Source organism: Rhinoderma darwinii, chromosome 5, assembly GCF_050947455.1.
Source record: "Rhinoderma darwinii isolate aRhiDar2 chromosome 5, aRhiDar2.hap1, whole genome shotgun sequence".
Classification (NCBI taxonomy): Eukaryota; Metazoa; Chordata; class Amphibia; order Anura; family Rhinodermatidae; genus Rhinoderma; species Rhinoderma darwinii.
The window spans coordinates 223,554,919-223,567,092 of NC_134691.1; the positions used below are offsets into that span (position 1 = coordinate 223,554,919).

Below are 12,174 nucleotides of genomic sequence, written 5' to 3' on the forward strand. Positions count from 1 at the left end.
CCCCCTGTAGACATTTCAATACACCCCCCTCATGTAGACAGTGCTATACAGCCCCCCTGTAGACTGTGCTATAAAGCTCGCCCTGTAGACTGTGCTTTAAACCCCCCCCCCCCCCCCTGTAGACAGTGCTATGCAGCCCCCCTGTAGACAGTGCTGTACAGCACCCCTGTAGAGTGTGCTATAAAGCCCCCCTGTAGACAGTGCTATACAGCCCCCCTGTAGACAGTGCTATACAGCCCCCCATAGACAGTGCTATAAGCCCCCCCTGTAGATAGTGCTTTACAGCATCCCCCTGTAGAGTGCTATACAGTCTCCCCCTGTAGGCAGTGCTATACAGCCCCCTCTGTAGACAGTGCTATACACCCCTCACTGTAGACAGTGCTATAGAGCCCCCCCTGCAGACAGTACTATACAGCCCCCCTGTAGACAGTGCTATACGGCTCCCTCTGTAGACAGTGCTATACAGCCCCCTCTGTAGACAGTGCTATACAGCCACCCCTGTAGACTGTGCTATAAAGCCCCCCTTTAGACTGTGCTATAAAGCCCCCCCTATAAACAGTGCTATACAGCCCCCCTGTAGACAGTGCTATACAGCCCCCTGTAGACAGTGCTTTACAGCCCCCCCTGTAGACAGTGCTATACAGCCCCCACTGTAGACAGTGCTATAGAGCCCCCCTGTAGACAGTGCTCTACAGCCCCCCTGTAGACAGTACTATACAGCCCCCCCTGTAGACAGTGCTATACAGCCCCCCCTGTAGACAGTGCTATACAGCTCCCCCTGTAGACAGTACTATACAGAACTCCCCATAGACAGTGCTATACAGCCCCCCCTGTAGACAGTGCTATAAAGCCCCCTGTATACTGTGCTTTAAAGCCCCCCCTATAAACAGTGCTATACAGCCCCCTGTAGACAGTGCTATACAGCCCCCCTGTAGACAGTGCTTTACAGCCCCCCTGTAGACAGGGGTATACAGCCCCCCCTGTAGACAGTGCTATACAGCCTTCCTGTAGACAGTGCTATATAGCCCCCCTATAGACAGTGTTATACAGCCCTTCCCTGTAGACAGTGCTATACAGCCCCCCCATAGACAGTGCTATACAGCCCCCCCTGTAGACAGTGCTATACAGCCCCCATAGACAGTGCTATACAGCACCCCCCCCCCTATAGACAGTCCCCCTTGAAGATAGTGCTCCCCTTGTAGATAGTGCCTTACAGCCCCCTATAAATAGCGCTATATATCGCCCCCCAAACAAACAATATAAAGAAACATTCTACTTACCTAGGCCGCATTCCCGTGACGAACGGAGCTTCTCCTCAACGCTGACAGGATCCTTGCGTAGGCGTGATCCAGTGGCCTGTAGCCTTTGGCAGAGCAGCGAGATACCTCCCTGCTCTGCCATAGTGTTCAATAGTAAGGACGCAGATACTGTTGAATGTGGCGTTGCTACCGCTGTAGCAGCCGTAGCGGCTGCTAGCAAAGCCATCGGCATGGGGGGCCGTGCCGGCGGGCGGCATGGGCCCTCTCGTGCTGCGGGCCCCGTAGCAGCCACTATGGCTGCTACAGCGGTAGTTACACCACTGATTTCTTCCTAAAACCAGTTTACTCTCAGTTGAAACCATATTTCACTAAGCAATCTCTTTAGTGTAACCATTTTAATGGCTGGTAGGAATCTAGAGTTAATGAGCAGAGATTTCTTTAGCATTTCTGAATGTCATTTTAAGTTTCAGAAATTCAAAGTTTTCTTCTTCTGGAATGTTTTCAATAGCTTCTCTGTAATCAAGTAAATGGCGGTATGATACAGTATTATTATTCGACTAGCCTTAACGTCTTACTTATATATGTGTTGCTTTCTTGGTGAAAAGACAACTGTATATCATTTCAGATAATTTTAGTAACCTGTCCCTCTACATCCATCTGAAGGATGGTGCACTTGGCGAGTAGTTATGTTAATGATTTTTCCATTCACAAGTTTCACTAGAACTAGAATCTACTTACTCTTGTGTCGGTATGAGTCTTGTTTGCCAGGAAAATTTCATATTTCCATTACAAACAGTCTCCTACCTCAATGCTAAATTTGGCAGTTTGGCAAGTTAGCATGCCAAAATAAAGTGATTAAAGAGGTAAGAATCTGACTGCACACATGACTATAATACACTTTATTACAGTCTCCTTTTTTTTTCTGAGAAGTTTTAAATAAGTCGTATGCTGCGCACTATTGTTAAAGGTGTTGTCTTACGATCAACTGTTTAAAGGGGCTGCGGTACTCCGACGAGTGCTGCTTCCCCGTCATTTCATACACAGCTCAGCACCGAACAACGTTGACAAATTTGTAGCAGCGGAGCACAGTATTGTAGCTTTATCCCGTTCACTTGAATGGGAAGAAACTATAATATTGTGCTACTATGAATGTTCTGACTTGTACAGTATAGAGCTGTGTAAGAAATGAGTAGAGACCCTAAGAGGAGGGTTAGCATATTAGTTCAGAGGGTGAATGTGGCTTGTCATCTAATAATTTCTGTCTCTACTAGGTGTACTTTCCTATTGTGTACTACTCCAAGCAGGGTCACCAACAGGGCATCATAGATCGTACTGCTGTCAGGGCCCAGGCAAATATTTCGCTCATAGTTACTGCATTGGAGCTATGAAGTTTCATATAAATTGAAAAGACCTTATTTAATAGGCAGTGATATGTAAACCTGATTCTCAACATCATGCCCTTAATGTTGCTTAAGTGTAACTGCACTAGCCAGCCCCTCTCCCATTAACCCACTAAATATATGGTATGGGCCTGAGAAGCTGCATAAATAATGTCTAATTCCTCTTCATTTAAAAATCAATCAGCGTAATTTGAAGCTCTTGGGCCCTAATGCATATTTGTACTAGCCACCCCCCTACTAAGCATGTGTCATTTATATTACTTATGTCTTCCTTTGTTACAAAAAGGCTCCAAGGCCCGTACCTCTGCACAAGGCAGGCGTCAGCTCTGCGCAAGTGCCGGGGCCCATTACCCTTGGGGGGGCCACTCAGCCCCTGGGTGCTTTACGCTGCCGTTATGGCTCCCCAGGAGCGGAATTCCCGGCCAGAGCGTTGCCGACGCTCTGGCTGGGGATTCTGCTTTTGTTGAACCCCTTGACGTCACTATCCATGTATGGACAGTGAAGTCAGAGTCTCCTCCTGAAGCGTTATGCCCAGCCATAGCGTTGTCGACGCTCTGGCTACTGATTCCGCTCCTGGAAGAGCCCCTGGCGTGACAATCCATGTATGGACAGTCACATCAGGGGCTCTTCCTGGAGCGGAATCCCTAGCTAGAGCGTTACCGACGCTCTGGCCGGGGATTCCGCTTCTAGATTGAGTCCCTGACATCACTGTCCATATATGGACAGTGACGTCAGGAGCTAATACTGGAGTGGAATCTCTGGCCAGAGCATTGCGGACGCTCTGGCTGGGTATACCACTCCTAGAGGGAGCCCCAATGGCGCTATCTATAGGAAGGGGAGTGTGGTGCTATCTACCGGGGGTGGCGGTATCTACAGGGGGGTGGCAGTATCTGTAGGGGGTGGTGTGTGGCACTATCTACAAGAGGGTGTGTGTGGCACTATCTACAAGAAGGTGTATGTGGCACTATCTACAGGGAGCTGTGCGGCACTATCTACAGTGGGCACTGTGGTATTATCTACAGGGGGTGAGTTCTGCACTATCTACAGTGGGCACTGTGGCACTATATACGGAGGGCATTGTGGCACTATCTACAGAGGGCACTGTGGCACTTTCTACAGAGGGCACTGTGGAATTATCTACAGAGGGAACTGTGGCATTATCTACAGAGGGCACTGCATAAATGGGGATACAAACTGGGAGCCTAAATTCTATATGGGGACATAAAGGGGGCCTAACTTTTATATGGGGGCACAAACTGGGGGCTTAACTTCTATATGAGGGCATTAACAGGACCTAACTTCTATATGGGGCACAAACTGGGGGCCTAACTTCTATATGGGTGCATAAACAGGGCCTGACTTTTATATGGGGAAAAAACTGCCGCTTCCTGACGTTTTACTGCCGCCGTGAGTTCCCCCGTAAAGGGGCCCACTAAGTCTGTGTAGCCCAAGGGCCCACATAATCCTTTAGCCGGCCCAGCCTCTGCACGCCATATTGTTTCGACCCTGGTAATCACTAATGGTAACAAAAAGGGCTCCAGATGGAGGTTAATGGAAATAAGGGGCTTTGACCATTTGCTTGGATGGGGCCTAGATATTTCTGATAGTAATCCTGAATTCAGGTACTGCAAGCACAGTTGTGTCATTATGGGGTAACATATACATGTTAATGTAACAAGCAAAGAGGAAGGAATTTGTCTGGACTTGTATGCAGCATCTGTGACTGTGTGATGGTTCCCCATAGCATACAAAATTGCTTACTATGGCTCAAGCTTTGTTACTCAGTGACAGAATAAAAATTTTATTGTAGACAAAACAAAAAGGAACATTAATTTTTTAATTATATCTACAACTGTTATTGTTAATCTACTCTGTAGTTCATAACAATGACGTCTTTTTATTTTTCCAGTTTTTAGCTACTTAGAAAATGGTACAGAAAGTTCCAATGAAGAACTGCAACAGAGGGAATTCAACTCAACGGTAAAAATGTATTTATTGAAATGTATAAATTGTATGTATGACAGATTTAATAGTTAAGATATTGCTCCATTTAGAGATAAGCTAAAAATATTTGTGTGTTCAGAAAATGAAAGCAGAACCCCTTAGTTTTTATCGGCAACTAGGATTTTGGGAAGGATTTTTTTTAGCACTGTTGCAAATGAAAAGTGGAGGCGGTGTCCATACTAACCAATCAGTCTGCTGATTTCTAAAAGACGAGAGCTGGAATCTGATTGTTTGCTCTAGGCACTTTTCCCTTGCAATATTTTGATAAATCTCATATATAAGGCTCTTGTAAAATCTGTTGTTCTGAAAGGTTTAAATGCATTAGAATACATTTATAGTTGTTATTATACATCACTTATTCAACCAAGGGAGAATATACCCGAAATTACAGAACATATTTCAAAAATATTACAAAATCTATAACATTTGTATGTTTTATTTTCTATACTTCTACTTGTACTGGTAAAAAAAAAGTAGCTTCTGCAGAAGGGATAATGTTTGAAATAAAGTTTTTGCTGCGTTATAGAGGAAGTTCTAGGCTTTATTCCCACCAAAACTCCCACTCAATTGTGTGTCAATGTAAGAGCAAAACAGTAAACTGGCAATTTAAGAAAATACTCCATCATCTGAGTATTCCTTTCAACAGTGAAGAAATCTCTGCTCTGTACTTTATTATTTGTATTGTAATATTTGTAACACTAAACAGCATTAAATAGCAGCTAAATCAAATTAGTATATTACTGCCAGGCATAAGAGTTAATATAAATATGGCTACTGGTACTATTCACTCATCACTACTGTTACATGGTGCATGGTGACATCATACTGTTATATGGTGCATGGAGACATCATGGTGCATGGTGACATCATACTGTGCATTATCTTAGTTTTTTCCTGTTATATCATTGTCTTCATGATCCCTGTGGTATGACTTCACTGTGTACATCATTCTTTTGCAGTTTCAATACTGTGGACATTTAGCTTTGAGGCTGGGTTCACACGACCTATTTTCAGGCGTAAACGAGGTATATTATGCCTCGATTTACGCCTGAAAATACGGCTCCAATACGTCGGCAAACATGTGCCCATTCATCTGAATGGGTTTGCCGACGTACTGTGCCGACGACCTGTAATTTACGCGTCGTTGTTTGACAGCTGTCAAACGACGATGCGTAAAATGACTGCCTCGTCAAAGAAGTGCAGGCACTTATTTGAACGTAATTTGAGCCGTTTTTCATTTAAATCAATGAAGAACAGCTTTAAATTACGGCCGTCAATGACGCCTCGCAAAATGCGAGTACGAGCAATTACGTCTGAAATTACGGAGCGGTTTCCTCCTGAAAACAGCTCCGTAATTTCAGCCGTAAATGCAGTTTACGTGTGCACATACCCTTACTGTGTAATCTGGTTACCAATGCAGGGTCAGGAGAATGGATAGCAGAGTTGGCACACACATAGGGTGCACACAAGTAAGTCATAAACAGGGGGCAACTTCAAATATCTTCTGCTGTTAGAAACTGACTCCCACAAGAGCTACCACTATAGGGAAGAAATAAGTATTGTGCATGGTCTTTTTAATTATTATGTTAACACCAAAGAAATGGATTGAAAACTCATGACCATCTGTTTAGAAGAGATGATGGGGTGAGATGGAGCTAAAGAGAGCTTCAGATTTGCTCTCACTCACCATTCTGCCATGGGAGTGCATATTATTGCAACACTCATCTATTCTTTTAGACACCACTAGTTTGGAAACCACTGGATAACAAATTCCTTCCTTTATACACCAAGATATAATTTGGGGCTTAAAGAAGATGATATGTCTGACCATGTTAGCCATTACAAAATTAACCTGCAGCTCAAATGGTCTAGAATTCTTACTGCATTAACATTGAGTATTTGATGTCTATGCTAATACAAGTCATAAAAACAAATTCTATTTGACATTGAAGTTGACTTGTATGGCACATCAGAGTACTGCTTGACAGATGAATTTAAGGATGATTAACTCAGGCATCATATCAGGGATTTAGACAAGAAAAACATGGAAAGCAGTCACTCTTAATGAAACCATGGAGAGAACTGATGCGTTTGGACATGACATTTTTCTACACTGAAAAAAAATGAAGACACTTTGGTGAGAATCAGTTGGAAGTCTGGTATCGTGAGCTATTTACTATTATTAATGCAATTGTCATATATTTGGTCTTCTAAAAGACTCCCATGTGACTATTTAGCAATCATTTTCAGCATTATAACATATGATATTGGTTGTTTTTACCAAAAACAAAAATAGTTATGCTAAAAACAAATTTGTAAAAATTGCCCCCAAAATAGGGTCACATAATACTGACAGAATAGTGTCACCATTAATTCAAAATACAAGTAATTTAAAATATTTATATCCACAGTGCACTCATAATAATAGGCACAATACACCTTAAAGGACATTAAAACTGCCCCATAATGATACCACTTTGCTTTTATAATGGCATCGACAGTGTTTAAGACAACAAAAGCCATATTGCATCCATATTGACAACTACATTGCCCTCATAAAGATAGAAACTCTGTTTACATAGCAAAAGGCTCAATACATCATACCAAAATAGTCCCAGTGTTACAGAACAAGCTAAGACAAACAGTGTTTTAATAATCAGAATAATACAGACACAGTCAAAGTGCTATCATAAGTACATTGACACTGCCCCATATTGACACTCATAATGCCCTTATATTGATATTCATAATGACATAGTACCCCAATAATCATAGTGTCATAGTTTGTAAGGCTGAAAAAAGACATATGTTCATCCATTTCAGCCTATTATTCTGCAAGGTTGATCCATAGGAAGGCAAAACCCCATGAGGCCAAGCCAATGTTCCTAATCCTGGGGAAAAATTCCTTCTCCCGACTCCAATATGGCAATAAGAATAAATTCCTGGGTCAACTACCCGTTTCACGAAATGTATTAAACTTTTAATATTATAACATTTAAGAAAGGTATCCAGGCCCCTTTTGAACTCTTTCAGTGAATTCACCATAGAAGCTTTCTCTGGCAGCGAGTTCCATAGTCTCACTGCTCTTACAGTAAAGATTAACCTTATATGTTTGTGTAGAAACCTTTACTCTATACGCAGGGGATTGTCCCTGGTTATAGTTACAGTCGTGGGCATAAAAAGATCATGAGAGACACCTCTGTATTGACCTTTGATATATTTCTACATAGTTATTAGGTCCCCCGCAGTTGTCTTTTTCTAAATTAAATTACCCTATTTTTGATCATCTTTCTGGGTACTGTAGTCTACCCATTCCATTTATTCCTTTAGTTGCCCCCCTTTGTACCAGCTCAAGCTCTACTCTGTCTTTCTTGTGCACTGGTGCCCAAAGCTGTACATAATATTCCATATGCGGTTTTAGTAGAGATTTATAAAGTGGTAGAACGTTTTTTCTCGTCATATGCATTTATGTCCGCAGCAGCTTCATGCAACTAGTTGCTACAGTTTAGCTGACAAACTATAATTCCTTTTCCATGTCAGTTTTACCCATTTAGTATGTAATGGTGACATGTACTTTCCCTTCCCAAGTGCAGAAGAGGACAGGGCTGGGAACCGGTGAGCACAGAGCACCGGCCAGGGAGAGAGGGACTTATTACTGTATCAGCTGCAAAAATTTTAATTTTACTGTGAAATTCCTCTACAAAGTCATAAATAAATATATGTTAAACAGCATAGGGTCCAATACTTATCCCTGTGGTACCCCACTAGCAATAGTGACCCAATGTGAGTATGTACCATTGATAAATAGCTATCACTGAGCTGGTTACTTACCCACTTACACACATTTTCCTCCAGTCCCAGCAATCTCATTTTATGTACCAACTTTTTATGCGGCACAGTAGGAAATGCTTTGGAGAAATCAAGATATATGACATCCAAGGACTCATCCCGTCCAGTCTAGATCTACCTCCTCATAGAAGTTGATCAAATTAGTTTGACAGGACCGATCCCTCATAAACCTATGCAGATATGGAGTTATGCCTTTATTCTCATTGAGATACTCCAGGATAGCATCTCATAGAAAACCTTCAAACATTTTACCCACGGTTAAACTTTACAGGCCTATAGGGGTTAAACTTACAGGCCTATAGTTTCCAGGCTCACTTTTCGACCGCTTTTTGCATATTCGCGTTTGCTTTGTGCCAGTCCTGAAGAACAGGCCCTGTCATTATAGAATCTGTAAAGATCCTGTGACATCCACAGATCAACGTCTATAGCATGGACCTTTCCTGTTGTCGCTGTCACTTCATTCTAGTTGTTGTCAAGGGTCACAACAGCTGGACTCCCACTGGACAGATATTGGTGGCATATCCTAGTAATACAGTGTATTCGGAAAGTCTTCAGACCTTTTGACTTTTTTTACAATTTGACAAAGTGAAAACAGAATTTGCATATTTGCAAATTTATAAAAAATGAAAAACTCACATTTTGCATGGACATAAGTATTCAGACCCTTTACTCAGTACTTAGTTGAAGCACTTTTGGCAGCGATAACAGCCTCCAGTCTTCTTGGGTATGATGCCATAAGATTTGCACACCTAGATTTGTGGTTTTTCTGCCATTTTTCTCTGCAGATCCCCTCAAGCTCTGTCAGGTTGGATGGGATCCGTCAGGGGACAGCCACTTACAGGTCTCTCCAGAAATGTTCGATTAGCTTCAATTCAGGGCTCTGGATGGGCCACTCAAGGACATTTACAAAGTTGTCTCTAAGCCACTCCTGTGTTGTTTGGCTGTGTGCTTAGGGTCATTGTCTTGTTGGAAGGTGAACCTCGGGCCAAGTCTGAGGTGCAGAGCTCACTGGATCAGGTTTTCATTAATAATATCTCTGTACTCTATTGCACCAACAGTTGTCTCCTTCTCACCCAGCGTCTTACTTATGGTTTTGTAGCCCATTCCAGCCTTGTGCAGGTCTATGATCTTGTCCCTGACATCCTTAGAAAGCTCTTTGGTCTTGCCCATGTTGTAAAGGTAAGGGTATGTGCACACACACTAATTACGTCCGTAATTGACGGACGTATTTCGGCCGCAAGTCCCGGACCGAACACAGTGCAAGGAGTCGGGCTCCTAGCATCATACTTATGTACGATGCTAGAAGTCCCTGCCTCGCTGCAGGACAACTGTCCCGTACTGTAAACATGATTATACTACGGGACAGTTGTCCTGCAGCAAGGCAGGGACTCCTAGCGTCGTACATAAGTATGATGCTAGGAGCCCGGCTCCTTGCACTGTGTTCGGTCCGGGACTTGCGGCCGAAATATGTCCGTCAATTACGGACGTAATTAGTGTGTGTGCACATACCCTTAGAGTCAGACTGATTAATTGAGTCTGTGGACAGGAGTCTTTTATACAGGTGACCATGTAAGACAGCTGTCTTTAATGCAGGCACCAAGTTGATTTGGAGCGTGTAACTGGTCTGGAGGAGGCTGAACTCTTAGTGGTTGGTAGGGGATCAAATACTTATTTCTCTGTGCACAATGCAAATAAATATATATAATTTTGACTATGTGATTTTCTGTTGTTTTTTTTAATATAATCTATCTCTCACTGGTAAAATTAACCTAGCCTAAAAATTCTAGACTGTTCATGTCTTTGACAGTGGGCAAACTTACAAAATCAGCAAGGGATCAAATACTTATTTCCTTCACTGTACATATGGTATCACTGTAATCGTATCGCAGAATAAAGTAAAATTGGCATTTATAGTGCACGGTGCAGGCACAAAAAAAATCAGAATTGCTGGTTTTTGGTCACCTTACGTGCCATTTTTTTTAATAAAAAGTGATCAAAAAATCGTATGTACCCCAAAATGGTACCAATGAAAACCACATATTGTTCCGCAACAGCTTCAGTGGAGAAAAACTAAAAAAGTTCTGGCTCTCAGAATATGGCGATGCAAAATGTGCAGTGTTCCAGAAGTTGATAAGATCGGACACCATTTAACAGTGTGACACTGGCCACACATCAGTGAATTATTATTTATTTAAAAATCATTATTAACCCCCTTTTTATGTCCTGATGTACTCCGCACAACTTACATATGCCCCCACATTATAAATTGAAATACCAGCAAAACCACAAACAGAACTACCACTAAGCAAAATCTACGCTCCAAAAGCCAAATGGCGCTCCCCCCTTCTGAGCCCTACAGCGTGCCCAAATAGCAGTTTACATCCACATATATGGCATCGCCATACCCAGTAGAACCCGCTTAACAGTATGAGGTATTTGTTTTCAGTGGCACGAACTGGGAACAACATATTGTGCACTAAAATGGCATACCTATGGAAAATTGCAATTTTCATTTTGCTCCATCCACTGAACGTTCATTTCTAATAAAGAAACAAACCTGTGGGGTCAAAATACTCACTGCACCCCTTAAAAAATGTCCTGAGGGGTACAGTTTCCAAAATTGGGGTCACCACTTCGGGGGTTTCTTTCACCATTTGACCCCTGCCATTGTGGGCCAATGCTGCGAAAATCGCCAAAATAGGCCTCAAATGCGCATTTGCTCTTTCACTCCTAAGCCCTGTCATATGTACAGGCAAATGATAAATGCCTTGATGGGTGCCTAAATGGGGTCACTTCTCAGGGTATTCCACTCTACTCTGAAACCTAAGGGAGCTCTGCAAATGCGACATGGCGCCTGTACACCAGTCCAGCAAAATCTGCGCTCTAAAAGCCAAATGGTGCGCCTTTCATTTTGAACAAATTGGGTAACAAATTGTGTGGTGTTTTTTTTCTCCTATTACCCCTTGTGAAAAAAAAATTGGAAGCAAAAACTACATATTTTTGGAAAAAATATAATTTTTCATTTTCACTGCCTAATTTCAATAAAATCTATGAAACACCTGTGGGTTCAAAATGCTCACTACACCCCTAGATGAATGCCCTGAGGGGTATAGTTTCCAAAATGCAGTCACTCCTCAGAAGTTTCTACTGTACTGGTACCTCAGGGGCTCTGCAAATGTGACATGGCGCCCATAAAACCAATCAAGCAAAATCTCCATGCCAAGTAGCAACCCTGCCATCCTGAGCCCTTCAGTGTGTCCAAAGAGCAGTTTATGACCACATATGTGGTATTTCCGTACTCAGGAGAAATTGCTTTACAAGTGGTGTGGTGCTTTTTCTCCTTTATTCCTTGTGAAAATGAAAAAAATTTACAATTTTAGTGGAAAAAATGTAGATTTTGATTTTTCACTGCCTAATTTCAATAAATTCAGCAAAAAAATGCTCACTATACCGCTAGATAAATTCCTTGAGGGGTGTAGTTTCCCAAATGGGGTTACTTTTGGGTGGTTTGCACTGTTTTGGCCCCTCAAGGGGCAAATGTGACATGGCGCCGCAAACCATTCCAGCAAAACTCGAGCTCCAAAAGTCAAATGGTGCTCCTTCCCTTTTGAGCCCTGCCCTGTCTCCAAACAGAAGTTTATTACCACATATAGGCTATTGTC

The 12,174-nt window shown here is 42.5% G+C and overlaps 1 protein-coding gene across 2 annotated transcripts in view; it reads left to right on the top strand.

The window, feature by feature from the left end:
* Nucleotides 1-12,174, top strand: part of STAC (SH3 and cysteine rich domain) — a 330,747-nt gene that overhangs the window by 257,399 nt on the left and 61,174 nt on the right. For both annotated transcript variants that reach the window (XM_075826963.1, XM_075826964.1), the window contains exon 7: nt 4,569-4,639. In XM_075826963.1, the coding sequence (XP_075683078.1) occupies nt 4,569-4,639 (71 nt within the window). The remainder of the gene's footprint in view (nt 1-4,568; nt 4,640-12,174) is intronic.